The sequence below is a fragment of the Callospermophilus lateralis genome, chromosome 19 (genome assembly GCF_048772815.1).
Source record: "Callospermophilus lateralis isolate mCalLat2 chromosome 19, mCalLat2.hap1, whole genome shotgun sequence".
Taxonomy (NCBI): Eukaryota; Metazoa; Chordata; class Mammalia; order Rodentia; family Sciuridae; genus Callospermophilus; species Callospermophilus lateralis.
The window spans coordinates 28,303,971-28,323,799 of NC_135323.1; the positions used below are offsets into that span (position 1 = coordinate 28,303,971).

The window sequence follows — 19,829 nt, forward strand, 5'->3', positions numbered from 1 at the left end:
TTTTTGTTGTTGTTGTTGTAGTTGGATACAATACCTTTATTTTATTTATTTATTTGTGGTACTGAGGATTGAACCAAAGGCCTCGCACATGCTAGGTGAGCGCTGCTGAGCCCCAGCCCCAGGCGTGTTGATCACTTTTCATGTAACTAAATTTCAAATTAATTAATTTAGTAAAACCAAACAATGGTTTTGTAATGACATGATTTTGTAATTAATCAAATGACAGCTGAGCTGGGGTGAGGCAGAAGGATGGCAAGTTCAAGCCAAGCCTGAGTAACAAGGGAGGCCTGTCTCAAAATACAGAAAAAGGACTGGGGATGCGGTTCAGTGGTAGAACGCCCCTGGTTTCAATCCCCAGCCCGAAAAAAAAGAAAATTATAATTGATGCCTAAAATGGAATTTGGGGAAGAAAAAAATTATGAAAGGAAAGAAAGGCCATTAACCAGTTGGTATGGTAGCCTTTATTACCTAGAAAGGTGACAAAGACTTTTCATAAAGACTGATATATCTCGTAAAGCACTAAGAACAGAGCTTAACAAAAAGTGACTTTTCCCTATTATTATTAAACATAGGAAGTGGTCCTTGCTTCTTTTCTTCCACATCCTATGGAATTTTATAGGAATACAGAGTAATTCAGATGCCCTCCCAGAGGCTAGGGTGCTAGAATTGGGGGCAAGAAGTAGTATTCAGTCCAAGAGTCACAGGAGCACACTGCTAACCAAAACAACCCCTTTAGCTTCTTACAATGGCATCCCATCCAGTGGGAATGCCAGGCTGAGCAGCCCAGCACTCAGCGCTGCAGTGTGTTCATTAGGGAACTGCCACCACACAGTGGGGAAGTCGCTTACAATACAGTCAGCCTCAGGGCTAAAAATGAGTTGCAACACCACCAGCAACATTTCCATAATCTCCAAACAGTTAATGGCTTGCTCAGATTTCAGGCAAATTGTTCTTATTTATTTGGATGAACAGCCTATGGCTTTTAAGTTCTATGACTCTATTTAATCAGAAATATAGTTCAAACCTCGGTAATGAGAAGTCCCTTTCTTTGTTTTATGCTGAAAAATTCATATGTTCAAAAACAAAGACAAAGGGATAACCAATTATCACTGGCTGTGAGCTGCTGTGGGCATTTACTGACACGGTCCTGAATCAGTAATCATGTTTTGAAATTCAACAGCGATAGGCCGGACTAGCATCACTTTTTAAAAAATACCACTTTCTCATTTTTGAACTAGACAGAGGTGATGGTTACACAACACTGTGAAATGTACTAAATACTACTCAATTGTACACTTCAATTTTTGTTATATGACTGTTATGTTGTGCTATATGACTTTCACCTCAATGAAAACACTATTGTTTTCTCCACTCTTATTAATAATAGTTTGACTTAATAAATTGATAAGTCTTCCCCAAGTACTAGAGATGACATCCTAACCAACATCTGCTGTCAGAGTACTGTTGTGAGGATGTACATTTAGCAACATCTGTTGTCTCAATTCAAAAGACACATGAACATTTTTTAAATTACTGGAAAATGCACTTAATATTCATTTCAGTACTGTGAATAATAACACATGAAAAGCAAACTATTATCTGTATTCTCTCTACCTCAAAGAAGAGAACAATTCAAACCACAGACTGGCAGAACTCCACCTCTACAGGGCCTACCATGGTGTCATTACTCCATTAGTGATAATGGCTATTGATCTAGCTTCCTGGAAGAGGCAGCAGGAAAAATGCAGCATCTCAGATGGTATAAATTGTTAAGTCCACTAGGAAAATGTGCTTTTATGCGTGACTATGACAGCCTTTTGCCAGCCATGCCCCCACTACCCACTTAGATTGCTTAACCTAGTAACTTCAAGGAAATTAGTAGTCCAGAACCTTTCCTCCCCCTGAGGCAAGGACCAGTAGCCTACTTAAAATATTAACTTATTAGGCTATTAAAAGTCAAAGGACAAGGCAGCTCAGTGATCCCCCGCTTACCCAAGGGGTTATTATGTTTCAAGACCCCCAGTGGATGCTTGAAGCCCTGAATAGTCCAGAACACCTTATCTACCATTCTCCTACATCCATACCTATGATAATCTGTAAATTAGACACAGTAAGAGCATAATGAAACAATTTTAACAATAGACTGTAATAAAGGTTATTTAAGACTAATTAATTATTTTTTTTATTTCTGGAACTTTCTATGTAATACTTAGTACTTTCTATGTAATATTTAAGACAGTGGCTGACTAAAACCACAGAAAGCAAAAATGTGGATGAAAAGAAACTACTATACTATCTAAAAAAGTAGTTAACATCTACATTCACACTCTCCTTCTTCAGTGTGGTCTTCAGGGCAAGACTATGTATTTGTCTTAGCTGACCTAACTCTCCTCTTCAAAATGCTATACCACATATTATTTCTGTCTGATCACCCATATATAACTCATTCTGCAGATATCTCAACATTGCAATTAGCAGGATAATTTCACGAAATACGAAAAATTTTAATCTCCATATCAGGATTTTAGCCTCTAAAAGAGCTTGACTTTTCTGGGGGGAGGATGCTGAGGATCAGAGAGTCACACATGCTAAGCACACACTATGCCACTCAGTTACACCCCCAGCATCCAACACTTATAAATGGGAAGGACAATGGTACTAATAGTTACCATTTTGGAGCACCTACTCCATTCTCCAGTTTTTCGGGTAGGAATTGCATCATACAGATGAGGAAAACGAGGGTCAGAGCATAAGCCTATTTCCTTAAACTCACAGAAAATACACTGAATTTCACGAACTATGATTTCTTCCATACTGTGTCAAAGACAGATAAACGGAGCAAAAGACAACCTTCCTAAATCCAGACACATTTTATAATTGGTTCTTGCTCCTTAACAATTATTGCAAATGACACAGTAGGAAGCCATGATTTTTTAAAGGTTTTTTTATTAAAACCTGTCAATAAATTATTTTCAATAACCCAAATATACATTCCAGGCCTGTAAATACATTCTTATTTTAAAAATTCTATTTCAATTCTATCATTGCCCCATTACCAAAATGAGTTTTTAAAAATATAAAAGTATCTTAAAAACTTTTCTAAGAATATTAGAAATGGGATGGTGAATAAGGCATATCTAAAGGTCATTAATTTGCATGTCTAAGGGTAAATGAAATTCTTATTCTTTGGACCAATTCTTATCTTGTGGAAGATGAAGCACACAATTCCACCTGGCTTATCAGGTAATTTCTGCATTACCTTGGACAAATGCCATTTGCAAACTCCCTACCAGCCCTTAGGTGCATTGCAGCCTCTATGTCATTGTGTGTGACATCACTGGGTTGCTATGGATATAGGTGCGAGGTCACTCGCTCTCCTGTGGAACTAGAAATATGGAAAAATTAGAAGAATCTAAACACAAACTAAAGATATTTCCAATACTGATTAACTACTTAAGTCCACCTTGTATCATATGAGCATAAAAATGTTACAAAATAGCAACTTATCAATACAGCAGTATTCTCAATTTATCCTGTTCTCTTCCTCTTAATTAAAAAAATTATTAATATGGATGGTTTAATTATGAAAACAGCACTATCATCTTTTAAGATGTAGTGAAATTATTTAAGAATTAATCTTCAATACCTCTGCTGCTTCATTTAAATGATTTAACATGCAAGGTACATACACTCCCTGCATCCACTTCATACCACAGATGCATTTTAAAACCTTTGTTACATAAGGCAGGAAGTTAATATTAAGATAGTGGGAAACCTAAACCATTAATTAGATTAATCTTCCATTTTATAATATTCAGTATTTCCGCCCTAATATAATATCAAACGGGTTGCCGACTCATCAGATAAATGTAGTGTTAAGTGACAAAATGGTGCAACACAGGCAGGAATCTGCATCCCAGACAAAATGCGACAACTGGAGATCAGTATTCTTTTCATCTGCATGAGAATACGCTGTCTTAAAATAAAAATTTTAAAAGCCTCAGATGTATTCAACAAATTTAAAAAGAAAAAAAAGACTTTTTCCCCTTTAAAATAACTCCTCCCAGCCTCCACCCAGTCTAGGCTCTCTGCAATATGACAAATGCAGAATCTTCTGGAATGACTTGATACTGCCTCCCACCACCGCTTTGTTTGCAATATCAGATCAGACAGAATATGTTTTTTTCCAACTTATAGGAATTTCAACGGACGCGTGCCTGTATTCAAAAAAGAAACAGCATATGTCACAAATTGAACCAGTCAGCTAACATTCACAGGCTTTATTTGAGAAGTAATACCTACCCTTTTCAACACACACACACACACACACACAAAACAAAAAAAAGATTAAGAAAAATGGAGATGGCATATGGAGGACAATCAATGAAAATGCCAAGGAGACAAATGTCCCCCCCCCACCACCACTTCCTAAAAGCCAGAGACTTGCTCAAGGGAATGAAGAAAGAGGAGCCTTTTGTTAAGAAAAACGTGAGCAAGGAGGTTTCGATTCTGCACCACTGAGCCCAGGTTTTCTGGGGAGCCTACGTCTTTCCCGGGGAGGTTCCTTAGGAAATCTGTCAGGGAGGCTGCGGGGAAGATGACTAGGGGTGGGGGGTGGGAAACCGGGAGACCTGCTGAGTGAATGGGAAAGGCGCCGCCCAGACATAGGGGAGAGAAAGAGGAACCGCATCCATGCGGTCCCCCGCCCCCACGCCTGGGCTGGGAGGAGGGGAAGTGGGGCACAAAGGATGCGCACCGCCCGCCGGGCCCCCGGCGCACCCGAGACCCCGCTCCCGGGACCAGCCTCGCAAGACCCCGCCCCAGCCCGAGCCCGGGAAAGGCCTCGGAGGCAGCGAGGCCGGGCATGGGGGACGCCGGGGACCGGCCGCGTCACCACACGGGTCCCCACCACTACCAGGACCCTCCCCAGCACCCTTGTGGAGCGAGAAGGGGCAGTCACCCCGCGGGCGCGACCAGCAGCCAGCCGCGACAGGCTACCAGCCCCGGGGCCTTCCCCGCCGAGGACCGCGACTCGGGAGGGGCTGGGGCGAGGCGGGGGGAGGGGAGGAGACACTCACGTTCTTCATGGCCGCGGCCATGTCGTCGTAGCGCTCCGCCTGCTCGGCCAGCCGGGCTTTCTGCACCAGTTGCTCGCGGTCCACCATCTTCACGGGCTGGGTCGAGCCGGAGGAAGGAGACCGGGACGGCGTGAAGGGCTTGAAAGGCGGCTGTGGCGCGGCTGGAACTCGTGTGCCGGAGGGACCGACCCACGAAGCGAGCGGCTGAGACTGCGGCGGCGCGGAGGAGGCGGCACGAGCTGCGACCGCGGGACCAGGCGCGAGGCGGCTGCGGCTGCTGTGCGTGCCGCGGGCGGACAACCCCCTGCGGCCCCGCCCACGCCGCGTGACGCAAAAGGCTCCGCCCGCGCGCCCCGCCCCGGCCCCGCCCGGGCCTTTTTCAGCTGAGCCTTCTGCCCCCGCAGCGGTTGCAGCTAGCCTCGGTCTTCTGAGTGTACCCCACTTCTCCGCTGGCCCCCAACACTCCCCTTTCTTCACTTCACCCCGGTTCCTTCGCCCCAGCCGTTCCAGGGACCCCCTTCACACCTCCCCCGTCAGCGCCCGCCCGTCCCGGCTTCCGGCGCGCAGGCCACTGGGCGTTGTAGTTCCTCCTTTCCCGGGCCGACGGGTTGCGGAGACCAAGGACAAAGGGGCGGTCGAGACTACATCTCCCAGCGGCCGTAGCGCGCAGGCGGAGGAAGATAGGGTTTCAACCCCGCGGCCACTGGGGACCCCTGGCGGGGATGCGGGCTGCCTGAGTCCGAGCGAGTGCTGATTCACGGCCCCGCCCCGTCTCCTCCTGAAGCCACGGGGAGACGGGGCCAGGGCCTCAGCCCTAGACCGTTTCCGAGATTAAAGTACCAGGCGTGGGAGCTAGCAGGGAGGGAAGGTGTCCAGTGTAGCTGCAGATTGTCCATCCACCATCGTACAGAGGGGTGCCTGCAGGTCGGATGGCCGAATTAAAGGTCCAAATCCTGACGAATTGTTATCCCTTACCTCCACACAGAAAATTCCAGTTCCCCACAGCTTGAGGTTTGGGGGCTTGAATAGGTGAAGTCATGGAAGGACAGATACCGGCAGGACATACTGGTTAATTTCCAGAAAGGATGCAGCTGTCGCAGGCTGACCCTGGAGGCCCCCTCTTCCTCTCCACGGTGGAACACCGAAAATTCATTGACATGCCAAGCGCGGTGGGACACTCCGGTGATCCCAGTCGCTCTGAAGGTTGACGGAGGAGGATCGTGAGTTCAAAGCCAACCTCAGCATCTTAGCGAACCCCTAAGCAACTCAGTGAGACCCTGTCTCTAAATAAATAAAACACAAAGTGTGGCTGGGGATGTGACTCAGTGGTTAAGTGCCCCTGAATTCAATCCCCAGTACAAAAAAAAAAAAAAAGATTCAATGACAAATTCAGCAGTCAGTGCAGTGACCAACTGCCTACTCCATGGGTTGTGTCTGGGGGTGGGTTTCCATCATTCTCTCCCCACCCAAGGGATACACACTGAGGTCAGGCTGATATAGTTTTGATCATGTGCTTCTGTCTTTGACATTCCATGTAGCTCACACATCCAGTAGTTTTGACAGTTTGTTTTATCTACTTCATCCATTCAATTATCTGTTGAGCACCCACTATGTTCCAAGAATTGTTCTAAGCAATGGAATAGAACAAAACAGGCAAAACTTCCTACCCCCCCCAAAAATAGGCAAGATAAGAATAAATATGTGGGCCAGAAGTGGTGACCACTGTAGCTCAGTGGTAAGGCGTCACAAAATTCAATCCCAGGCCCCCAGAACTAAAAACACATAAATAAGGGGACATAGGATGCACTTCAGTGGTAGAGCTTCTGCTTAGCTTGCATGAGATCCTGGGTTCAATCCTCAGCACCACAAAAATAAATAAACATAAATAGATGTAGAATATGTCCAGAGACTTTGGAGGCTGAAGCAGGAGGATTACAAGTTTGAGACCAACCTCAGCAATTTAGTGAGACCCTGTCTCAAAGAAAAACAAAAAAGGGGTTGGGAATCTGGTTCAGTGGTTAAGTTAAGCATACTGAGGTTCAATCCCTGGTAACCAAAAATAAGAGCAATAAGTAAACTGGGCAGGTGACACTGCCCTGTAATCCTGGCAGCTTGGGAGGCTGGGGAGGATCACAAGTTCAAAGCCAGCTTCAGCAATTTACAGAGGCCCTAAGCAACTTAGCCAGACTCTGTCTCAAAATTAAAAATAAAATAAATAAAGGGAGTTGGGAATGTGGCTCAGTGGTTAAGTGCCCCTTGTTTCAAACCCCAGTTCAAAAAAGAAAAAATTGTTTTTTCTTTCAGGTTGGATAGAAAGAGGTTCTGAAAAGCTACTCCAGGGAACTTGGTAACATATCCTACCCAACCCTTGAAGAATTATTGGATTTGAGAGTACAACAAGCAGAGACTCAAAGGCAAGGTCATCCTGCACAAGTTTATTGAGAGGCTCCCAAGTGATGGGTAATGAAAGTAGGGGAGGAGTCAGGGACAGGACACCAGGGGCATTGAATGGCAGGCTAAATAATAGAGGGGCTTGTGTTTTTTGCAGTGCTGGGGATTGAATCCAGGGCCTTGCTTATACAAGAAAAGTGCTCTAACACTGAGCGGCATCTCTAGCCCAGGAACTAAGTTTTTATTCTAAAATAAACAGGAAGCCTGTGAAACATTTTTAACAATGACAGAAAATGATCACATTAAGGTTTTGTCACCTTCATCACCATTGACTGCTCAGTGCTTAGCATGGTACCTGTTCTATAGTAAGAACACAGAACCCAGGAAATAAAGAAATGAATGAATGAAGGCACTTTGGACAGGCTGCTCTGGGAAGGGTGTAGGAGATGGAGGAGTGGGGAGTGGGGAGGAACACTAGAAATAGCTCTGTTCTCCCCCTCCTCCAGCATAGGATCTGGCCTGGCCTCTCTTCTCTTACCACACCACCCAGCAAAATGCAATCCTGCTGGTGAATAAACCCTCCCACTTCCTTCTGTCTCTTGCAGAAGCCTCCACCAAGTCATTCCTCTTCCTGTCTCTTCCTCTCTGCAGGCCAAACCTGAAACCTTCTGGCCTGGGGCATCACAGGTCCAGGGGAACAAGCCTTTCCAACCAACCCTGATTGCCCACTTCTGGATTGAACATACCAATGATTCAGGCCCTAGATGCTAAACGTTGGGCACTTCCTGACACATTTCAGGCCACTTGTCAGAAGTCTTTGACCTCTCCACCTCAGTTCCTCTCTCTATCCCCACCCCAACCCCATACCCCCACCCCCACCCGCTAGCCTGCTGTACTTGGGGAAAAAAAAAAAAGAAGAAAGGGGAGGAAAACGTTCAAGCCAAACTGTATGGGAAAAGTAAAACAGATGCAAAGAAAAAATGTTTCAGAGCCAAACAGGAATATCTGCAGTCTCCATATTGAGACTTTCCTCCAATGGTGCAGAAGAGCTGGCCCCATCTTCCTTTCCTTTTAACTTTTGAAGGCTCTAGGTTTAAAGCCACAGCTGCCCAGCAACCCAAGTGTTCAGAAGGCTGCTCCTGAGCCATGATGACGAGAAACAGAGCAAAGGGCTTAATAGCCTGGCTTCCTCCTCTGCTGCTTTATACCACTGCAAAGAATCTGGAGAAGGGGGTTGGAGAATTAGTGTTTAGGCATCTGCCTGGCCCCCAGCCCTGGGTGCAAGGCCTGTCCTCCCTAGGGATCTCAATTTCCCCCACTTTTAAAATGAGACATTAAACTAAAGGAGCACTCAGTGCCCCACCCAACTATGATGAGTCAGGGTTCTAGATTCAACATGTTCTTCTGAAATGGAAAATATCAACATTCTTCAGCTGTGGAAATAGAGCAGAGGTGTCTATGCCTGCAGACCTGGGAGAAGGTCGAGGCCCAAGGATCAAGAGGCTCAGATTCATCTCTGTTTTCAGACAAGAAAGCTGAGGCACAGGGAGGCTGTGTGCCACTGAGGAATTCAAAACTGGGCAGATGTTAGGGACTCCCAGGAGGGACTGAACTGCCTAAGAACACCCTCCAGCCCCTTCTCTGGTGCTAGAGGACATGACCTTTTAAATGCATCCTCTCTGGCTGAGCTGGCAGATAAGCAGGCCAGCTGGGGACATTAATGTCCTTCTGTTTCTGTGTGGTCATAAATCACCACAGCCCCATCCCCTGGCTGCTGGCTTCCTCCTGTGGCTGAAGAGCTCGCTGATTAGTGCAGATGGGGCAGCAGTAGCATCTTCCCAAGCCAACCTGCAATGCTCCCCACCCTGTCCCCTGGGAACACTTCCCTGCCGCTGCCCTACCAGGTTGGCCTGCAGTAGAGCAGAGAACACCATGACTTTGGAAGCAAAGAATGACAGGAGAATCTTAGCGGACTGTCTCTCCTGCTGTGAATCCTGGGCCAGTGGAGGAATCCTGCACTGGGAGGCAGGGCCCAAAGGTAGAGGCCCTAATTTTACCATTGAGCTTGCTAGGTGACCTTGGGAAAGTCACTTTACCTCTCTGGTTCTCAAATTAAGCATCCATAAAATAAAGGAATTGGATGCATGCTTCTAAACCCCTTGCAGGCAAGATGTAGAGACACATGCCTATAATCCCAGCTACTGCCTGGGAAGTTGACCAGGAGGACCTCAATTTCAAGGCCAGCCTCAACAACTTACAAAATACTGTCTCAAAATGAAATAAAAAATAGAGTTGGATGTGCTGGTGCACACCTGTAACCCCAGCGACTCAGGAGGCTGAGACAGGAGAATTGCGAGTTCAAAGCCAGCCTCAGCAATGGTGAGGTGTTTAGCAACTCAGTGAGACCCTTTCTGTAAATAAAATACAAAATAGGGCTAGGGATGTGGCTCAGTGGTTGAGTGCCCCTGAATTCAATCCCTGGTACCAAAAAAGAAAAAAAAAAAAAAAGGTTTTGAGAGACAGAAAGACCACATTCACATAACTTTTATTATAGTATATTGTTGCAATTGTGCTATTTTATTATTATTATTGTTAATCTCTTATTAGTGAGCCTCATTTGTGAATTAAACTTTACTGAAAGTATGTTTGTATAGGGAAAAATAGTATATCTCGAATCCAGTCTATCCCTGGTTTTAGTGGGGGTCTTCAGATGGATCCCCCATGCAAGGGGAGTGGGGGGCTACTGTATGTCTTTAAATATTAAGTTCTGCTTTTCACTGAAGGGAGCCAACTTCAAACTTTACCCCACAAAGGAATATGGGAGGAGGCGAAAAAAAAAAAAAATGGGACATTGTTTCAAACAGTGACAAATCTTCCATTTTCGAGAAGCAGAGGAGTCTGGACAAGAGTCTTCTCCCCAAACCTGGCGGCATGAACTTGGACCAAGTATGGGCTTAACTATCTCAAGGTCTGGTTCCCCACAGAGACGGTAAAGAGCAGTCTGCACCCTGCCCTCTGAACTGAGCTGGGAATAGGATGGCAGGATTCTTGGTAGAGGGGTCTAAAGTGAATGTTTTGATACTTGAAATTCCAAGGGCAGTTGGAGTTGAGGATAGGGCACTCAGGGAACAGTCACAATGCTGGGATGGTGGCAGCCTGCAGATCCCATGGAGCAAGCCCAGTGTTTTATGTATTTAGAGGACTCTAAGCTGCATAGAGTCCACCAATTTCAGCCCAATTCCTGGAAGCAATTTTTTTTTTCCATCAGCTGGTGCTGTCCAGGGATGTCACAGGGACCTATGAATAAGCAGGGTCAGAAGACCAGCTGTTCGTGAGTGATGCTGAGCAGTGATCCTCCACCTGGTGGGCAGTACAGCCCCCTCAATACTTGTGGGGAGACTAAAGTCCCAGACCCAACCTAGATGCACCAGGTCAAAATCTCCAATTACGCCAGACATGGAGGTGCACACCTATAATCCTAGCTATTGAGGAGGCCGAGACAGGAGAATCACAAGTTCAAGGCCAGCCTTGGCAATTTATGGAGACTCTCAGCAACTTAGCAAGACTCTGTCTCAAAATTGAAAATAAAAAAGGACTGGGGATGTAACTCAGTGGTAAAGCACCTCTGGGTTCAATCCTCAGTACCAAACGCACGCCCTGGCTGGGGGTGATGATGCATACCTGTAATCCCTGTGACTCAGGAGGCTGAGGCAGGAGGATCACAAGTTCAAAGACAGCCTCAGCAAAAGTGAGGCACTAAGCAACTCATTGAAACTCTGTCTCTAAATAAAATACAAAATAGGACTGAGGATGTGGCTCAGTGGTTGAGTGCCCCTGAGTTCAATCCCTGGTACCCCCACTGCCCCCGCAAAAACAATCTCCAATTCTGGGATCTGAGAAGCTGTATGTCTTCAAAACTAGCAGGGGGATTTTTTTCTGTACCACCAGTGGTCTGCCTGAGTCTGCTTCCAAAGGCAACTCTGAAGGAGGCCAGGCTGGATTGCCTGAAAAGGAATTTAAAGGGCCTGGGGGCCTTGAGGAAGCTGCTGGCAGGGGCTCGGGACCTGGAACTTTCTGGCATTGGCCATTCTGCCAAGTCAGCCCAGCACTAATGCTTCGAGAGTATAAATCCCACTTGGTCATGTAATATGAACGCCAGTGCTGACACAGCAGGCAGACAGGAACCCAGGCTGCACTAGGGGCAGGAGGGATGTACAGACATCCAGTGCCAACTCCTTGCTTTGGGCCTGAGGACAGCCAGGGACAAAAAGCAACCTCTCCATCCCAAGCCTTCAGAGACTCTTGATGACTCAGGGGCATGGGGCCTGCCTTGTCTTCTAGGTTTCTGAGCAAGCCAGGTTCCTTCCCTGTCCTTCCCTGTCAGGATGGTAGACTGGCAGGGACAGCAGAGGGACTCTTGTTCATCCAGGGCGGGAGTCCCTGATGCAGCATCCCATCCCCTCAAGGTCACCGCTAGCTGGCATACCCCAGCCATAGGCAATTGGCCATTTCCCGAAGCCCCCTTTACTGTCGGATAGCCCTCCTATTTCCAGACCCTTCTGCTCATAAGTCTTCATTCTATCTGCGGGTGTTATAAGAAAAGAATGTGGTGCACACCTGTAATCCCAGCTACTTGGGAGGCTGAAGCAGGAGGATCTCAAGCTTGAGGTCAGCCCAAGCTACTTAGCAAGACCCTGTCTCAAAATAAAAAAGGCTCGGGGTGTAACTCAGTGGTGCAGCATCTCTGAGTTCAAACCCAGCACCGCAAAAAAAAAAAAAAAAAAAGATAACCCTTCTTCTCCCCAGTGATGCCAGAATGTATGTATAAATTCCTTCTTTTGTGGTAGTGCTGGGAATGGAACCCAGGGCCTCGTGCATGCTAGACAAGCACTCTATCACTGAGCTACGCCCCCAGCCCTGTGTGAAGTTCTTTCATCTCCCAATTAGACAGTCCCTAGAAGCAAAGAGTAGGTTTTAACCATGTGCTTTTTCCATCCATAATATATTGGTTTAAAAAGGTTTAAAAAAAGGAAGGGCCAAGTATGGTGGCATACACATAATCCCTAGGTACTCAGGAGGTTAAGGCAGGAGGATCTGAGGCCAGCATGGTAAGTTAATGAGACCCTTTCTCAAAATAAATAGATAAGCCTGGTGCATGGTACACACACCTGTAATTCCAGCTACCTGGAAGGCTGAGGCAGGAGGATCATGAGTTCAAAGCCAGCCTCAGCAATTTAATGAGGCCCTAAATAACTCAGTGAGACCCTGTCTCTAAATAAAATATTTTTAAAAAGGTTTTGGGATGTGGCTCAGTGTTTAAGGCCCCCTGGGTTCAATCCTTGGTATCATAAATAAATAGGCAAGAGGTCTGGGGATGTAGATCAGTGATGGAGCAACTCTGGATTCAATTACTATTGCCAAAGAGAGACAGAGACAGAGAGAGAAGATGGCAAAGACCGGAGGTACTGAGCTTTTGAAAGTGCCCCCCGCCTTGTGTCCACAGCATCATGCAAGACCTTGGAGCTCTTTAAGTAAGTGAAAGTTTGGCCTCTGCCCCAGGGCAGCCACATGCAATGTAGGCTAGGTTGAGTATTTACACAAAAAGGCTAATTTATTTTTGTTTTTGTTTTTTTTAAAGAGAGAGGGAGAGAGAACATTTTAATATTTATTTATTTATTTTAGTTTTCAGCAGACACAACATCTTTGTTTTATGTGGTGCTGAGGATCGAACCCAGGCCGCACACATGCTAGACAAGTGTGCTACCGCTTGAGCCACATCCCCAGCCCCGAATTTGGGGTTTATAATCAATGCTCTGTCCTCTTCCCCCAAGTCTTCACTTCAGTCTCTATCACTCAGATGGTGAGGAAAGGCCAAGAAGTGAGAAGAAACAACATTTGCCCCCTGGTCCCAGTACTCAGTAGGAAAATAGACTATTTGTTGTTATTATAACAAAATATCTGAGACGAAACAATTTATAAAAAATAGTTTATTCGGCTGAAGTTCCGAAAGCTGAGAAGTCCAAGAATATGAAACATGACACCAGCATCTGCTAGGCATCTGATGAGGGCCTTCTTGTTGCATCAAACCATGGCCAAGGGCATTAAGTAGCAGGACGGTGCATGCATGTATTGGCTCAGTTCTCTCTTCCTCTAATTACAAATCCCCTAAGGCCATCACAGGCTCATCCTCATGACCTCAGGGAATCCTAATTACCTCCAAAGGTTGCACCACCAAGTACCATCACATATGAATTTGGTGAATGTGAGTTTCCAATCAAACCACAGGCAGGCACTCCAGAAGGAGGAGTCCAAGGCACAGCGAGGTTATGTAATCTGCTGGGGTCCCACAGCTGGAGCCTGGGGTCATAACATAAACCAGATTCTCCTGTCTCTTGATCCTTATCCTACCATCCAGAAGTCTCCGTTGGCCTCTCTTCAGAAGCATCAGAGGTAAGCCTGGGTCTCTGCACACAGCTGGGGTTGGTCTCCCCCTCTGGCTCTGAGAGGAGGCAGGGAAAGGTAGGGCTGGGAGGGTCTGAGTGAAAAGTTGAGGGGCCAGCTCACTCACAGCACGATGGAGACTCAGAGCCACAGGCCTCCTGGGGAAGTTGGAAGGAAAGTGGTTACCAGGGTACTGCCAAGGCCACAGCCTCCATATTGGATGCAGGAGCCTGAACAGCCAATGGAACTGGAGACCTGGCTGCACCAAGGACTTCTTCCTGAATGACCTTAACCAAGTGACTTCTCTCAGATCCTGAAGGATTCAATGATCCAGAAGCTCAAGACAAGCCACTTGGGTTAATGATAAAATCTTTGCCTTTTCCTGCCCTTGCCTAAGTCCCCCAAACTTGAGATCAGAAGTGCTCAGTGGGATCCAGGGGATTTCCTAGCTACCAGTGACATCGAGGGGATTTCCTGGGTTCTGGGGGTGGAGCAGAGTAGGAGAAATAAAGAGGTCCTCAGAGACCAAGGCTGGGAGCTGAGGATGAACTAGATGCTGATGGTCCTTCCCATGCTTCAGCCACGAGGGATTTTCAGCTTTGCATTTTAGAACAGTCACTTGGCAGCAGGGTAGAGGGTGGATGGGACAGGGATGAGACCAGAGGAAGGAATTCTTTAGTGGAGGATCTTTGCTAGCTCCTCCTAGGGGAGCTGGTTGGGGGTTGGGTTTGGAAGACATGGCAGCTGGGACAGGAGGGAGACTTCTCTGAAAACAGGTGCATGGGGAGGGTCCCGTCTGCTTCGCTAGGACAGGTTTAGGGAAAGACAAGTGGAAACTGCTGGGTGTGAACAGGTACCCGAGTGGGATGCCCGGGCTGGAACTGGGAAAAGAAATTGGAGTTCTCCGTAGGAGGTGAAGCCTGGGGCCCTGGAAGACTGAAAGAGAAAGGGATGAGTAATGGGGACAGGCCAGGGAAGGTAAACTCACAAGGAGACCTGGAGGATACGCTGGGAGGACCAGAGGTCCATGTGTCCCAGGAACCACACAAATGGCTCCAGAAAAGTCTGTAAGGACAGAAGAGAAGGCCTTTTCATGACTTAGGGCACCTCTGTTGACCTTGGCAAGTGCCATTTTGGGGGAGGGTACAGGGGATTGAACCCAGGGGCACTTTATCACTGACCTACATATATCCCCAACCCCTTTTTTATTTTTTATTTAAAAACAGGGTCTCGCTAACTTGCTCAGGGCCTTGCTAAGTTGCTGATGCTGGTCTCAAACTTGCAATCCTCCTTCTTCAGCCTCCTGAGTCACTGGGATTATGAGGCATATACTACCACACCCAGCTGGCAAGTGCCTTTTTGATGGGGCCCAATTATCATAGATCAGGATGGCAGGGATAGAGAGGTGAAGGGTTAAGATTCAGAGATGACTGTTTTCCAAGGTGCTTCACGGGTCAGATGAAGAAGAGAGATGTTATTGCTGGTGGTTTCATTACCCTAGAAGAGGCCTGGGGTGGCTTAAATGCCGGAGCCTAGAGAGACCAAGGCCAGAGGGTTAGGGGCTAGGGGTGGAGGGGATGGGAGCATCTTTTGAGGTGGGGGAGGCCAGAAGCACTGGAGGATGGCCCTCTGAGATGGAAGGTGAGTGGGAGGGTCTTGGAAGTGGATAGGGAGGTTCATGGGAACCTGTGTCACTGTAGTAGAAGCTGAAGTCACCTGCTGAGTCACAGCAGGAGGAGGGAGGCTGGAGAACAGGCTGCCAGTTTGCGGGAGCCTCCGGAGAGGGTGAGGGAGCAAGCTGTGGAAGGACTGACCATTCAGGGACCAGCTGGGCTTGGAGGCCCTGTGCTGAGCAGCCCCCTCTGCCCAGTCCTGAGGTTTTCTCCAGTAGCTCTAGGCAGTATGGGCTGGGAGCTGAGAAGTTTGAGGTCAGATCACCTGCAGCAGGCCAGGGGTCAGCTGGGACAGGGGACAAGGAGCCCAACAGATCAAAGGAGTAACTGGCTAAGCACCAGTCCAGGTTGGGAAGGAGGAGGTGGCCATGGATTGGAGGCCTTGGGGTCAGTCAAGAACAGGCAGAGGACAGTGGAGCAGGGGGTACCGGAGCGTCAGGAGTGTCCCTTCTGGGAGGTCCTCCAAGATGAACAGAAGCCTTGGAAATCTGGGGGCGGTGACACAGGGGCTGAAGCTCAAGTTTAAGGAGGTTCACCCTGAGAGGCTCTGGAAGAAGGTGCTGGGCCCTGTGGTTGGAGGTGGAGTCCCCCAGGGCGAAGCAGGCCCTGGGGAAATAGGACAGCTGCAATTCAGGGCACCCAGGACTGGGCTCTGGGCAAAGGGACAGATCACAGAGCTGCAGATCTGAGCCTGAGGACAGGCATCTGCCAGGACCAGCATGGCGGGTAGGGAAGCATGTGGCCTGGACCTGTCCACCCCTCAAGTCTTCCGTTGATAAAGGCCCTGCCACCACATGTCCTGCTCTGTAACTCAGACCTCTGAGCAATACCTTCCTCCTCTGGAGACAATTTGGGCCTCTGGGGTGGGTTGCCTCAGGAGGGATGAGGAAGCCGAGAGACGAGGAAGCCAAGGACTTGACCAGACTAGAGTTCCACTGTGGTATTCCCCTCCTTTATAATCTTCCCACTGGCTCACGCTGCCAGTTGAGAAGAGGCACTAGGCTGGGGAGGCTGAGGCAGGAGGATCGTGAGTTCAAAGCCAGCCTCATCCATTTAGCAAGGCCCTAAGCAACTCAGTGAGACCCTGTCTCTAAATAAAAAATAAAAAGGACTGGGGATGTGGCTCAGGGGTTAAGCAACCCTGGGTTCAATCCTCGGTACAAAAAAGAAAAAAAAAAAGAGGCACCAGTCAGAGCAGGGGTAAAGGGACTCCTTAGGGACTGGAGGCCCAAAGGTTATTCTTAGTACAGAAGAAAGATTAGGAAGGAGAAACAGGCACACAGTGATGGAGAGAGAGAGAGAGAGAGAGAGAGAGAGAGAGAGAGATCTGACAGAGGGACAGACAGGAAGACAGATTGCTCGAGACAGAGACAGGGAGAGAAGGTGCTGAGCAGGCTGGCCAGATGCCCAAGAGTTGTCCTGGAAGCTGCTGGGCTGGACCCAACCAGGCAGGATGGATGGCTGCTTTGGGAAGGCAGAGGCCACCAGGCCAGTAATGGGGCTGGCCGTCTCTCCCTCTGAACAACCCGCCATGGAAAATGCAGCCCAGGGATTCTGTTTCCCCAGACAGGCTAAGGTTGCCCTTGAGGGCTTCCTAGAGGGCTGTATGAGGCCATGAAAGGGGCCGCTATGGAGGCATGGACCCCAGTTCTGCCTCTCCCTAGGGTGAGGTTTGGCGCCCACTCACCTGTTTCTTTTTCTTTCTTCTTTATTTATTTAGGTATAGGTGATGGAACCCAGAGGAGTTTTACCACAAGACAACATCCCCAGCCCTTTTTATATTTTATTTTGAAACAGGGTCTCACTAAGTTGCTTGGGCCTTGCTAAATTGCTGAGGCTGGCCTCCAACTTAGAGCCTGTTGCCTCAGCCTCCCTAGCTGCTAGGATTACAGGCATGCCCACCACACCTGGCTTCCACTGAGCTTCTTGCAGGTCTTGGCTCTCATCTACAAAATGGAAACCACCACAGCTATCCTCAGGGATTCTACCTGTCTTCACCTGCCCACAGAGGCATGGACCTGAGTAAGACCAGAGCATAAAGGTGTCCTTTAAGCCTAATAAGAACTTGGAGGTAACAAATGTCTCCTGTACCCAGTACCCTTTGAAAATATTTCAAAAATCTAGCCAAGGGACTAAGGATGTAGCTCTGTGGCAGAGTGCCTTGCATGACATGGGTGAAGCCCTGGGTTCAATCAGCAACACTGCAAGAAGGAAGAAAAAAAAAAAATCTAGCCAAGCAGTTTGGTCAAAGGATTGTGATTCTAGCTCCCAGGCTGCACAATTTCTAAAGATCCCACCAATTGGCTAGGTGCAGTGGTAATCTCAGCAACCCAGGAAGCTAAGACAGGAGAATTGTAAATTGGAGGCAAGCCTCAAATTAGTGATTTAGTGAGATCCAAAACAAATGAGTGAGAGTCTGTCTCAAAAAAAAAAAAAAAAAAATGTTAAAAGGGCTGGGGATGTAGTTTAATGGTAAAACGCCCCTGGGTTCAAACTTCAGTACTAAAATTAAAAAAAAAAAAAAAAAAAAAACACCTCACCAATTAAGAGCTCCTATGCATCATCCCCTTCCTCCAAAGTCCAGGACTAAGCACTCAATGCAGAATGCCAAGACCATTGCAACAAGAGAAAAATATGTCTCATGGCTACATCCTAATCATACAAGGCATCTACTCACATTGTGGCCCTCCACAACTTAGCTGGAAGAGAGACTCTTGATCACCAAGGTCACCCATAACCTGGCCCCATCCTGCCTCTGAGACGCTCATTTTTCTACTCATTTATTCAAATGTTGAGTGTTGGGCTGGTGATGGAGCTCAGTGGAAAAGTGCCTAGCATGTGCAAGACCCTGCACTCACTCAGTCCCTAGTACTGAATAAAAAATGCTAAATGTCTATTAGGTGCATAAATTCTAGTAGGTTAGTTGTGATAAAAGGGCAACCCCAGAATACTGGGAAAGGACATGGGGCAGGGGGGCATCTCTCCATCCCCACCTGTTCAAATCTATGACCTTCAACCCCAACTTAAATTTTTTGGGGGGAGGTACCAGGATTGAACTCAGCTGCACTCTATCGCTGAGACTCATCCCCAGCCCCTATGTTGTATTTTATTTAGAGACAGGGTCTCGCTGAGTTGCTTAGCGCCTCACCACTGCTGAGGCTGGCTTTGAACTCACAATCCTCCTGTCTCAACCTCTTGAGCTACTGGTATTACAGATGGGTGACCCTGGGCTGGCTCAACCCCACTTTAAATATTCCCTCCTCCAGAAGCTTCCCCAGAACTTCTAGAAATGCCCTTTACTTCTGCCTCTGAGGCCCACAACATTTCTCCGAATCCCCACACTGGAATCTTTTATAAAGGGCTGAGAAAATATATACATTACATTCCTAAGAACCTAAAACCTGTTTATTGGGGCTGGGGATGTGGCTCAAGTGGTAGTGCGCTTGCCTGGAATGCGTGAGGCCCGGGTTTGATGCGCGCGGCCCGGGTTCCATCCTCAGCACCACATACAAACAAAGATGTTGTGTCCGCCAAGAACTAAAAAATAAATATTAAGAAAAATTCTCTCTCTCTCTTTAAAAAAAAAAAAAAAAAACCTGTTTATCTTTGCATCTAACATAACCCAGCACAATAGCAAGGTCTAGCAGATACATATTAGTTGTGTGTCTTTGGATCTCATTGTAACTCAATGGATGTATTATACTTTTGAGGATGTCTCACCTGGAAATGGGGGAACAATAATTTTCACTTCCCACTGTGGCCAGGTGAATCAATGGAGATATTACATACAAAGTCCCCTGAAAGCTACAGATTGCAAAGCTCCGCACAGCTGTGGGCTGTGACAGCAATCTTGAGAGAGCTGGACTCAAGAGTCAGGTATCAAGGGCCTGCAGCTTCCTCTTCTTCCTGATGGTGATGGAGAGCTCTGAGCCTGAAGAAATAAAATATGGGCAGCCAGACCACGATGGGAAGAGGTGCATGGGAGAGCCTGCATACCTAGCTTCCCAATCTGCCTCTAGCTCAGGGTGGGTGACCTTGGGCAGGTTCCTTCTCCAAGCATGTGTTTCTCCCTCTGCCAAGTAGGAATACCAATCTCTGTCTTGATTAGCAGGGCCCATTCTGAAAATCACACAGGCCCCAAACCCCAATGTGATTCCACATCTTTCGCCTTTGCTGGGGTTTTACTGTACCTGGTTGCGTTAAAAACTGCGCATGCCTGTGCAGGGATGGGGGGGCGGGTAATGCA

The 19,829-nt window shown here is 47.5% G+C and overlaps 1 protein-coding gene across 1 annotated transcript in view; it reads right to left on the bottom strand.

Moving 5' to 3' along the window:
* The window catches only part of Ywhag (tyrosine 3-monooxygenase/tryptophan 5-monooxygenase activation protein gamma), a 31,747-nt gene extending 26,385 nt beyond the window's left edge, over positions 1-5,362 (bottom strand). The window contains exon 1 of the mRNA XM_076839905.1: positions 5,079-5,362. Coding sequence (XP_076696020.1) covers positions 5,079-5,165 — 87 coding nt within the window. The 5' untranslated portion in view covers positions 5,166-5,362. The remainder of the gene's footprint in view (positions 1-5,078) is intronic.
* Positions 5,363-19,829: the final 14,467 nt, after the last annotated feature.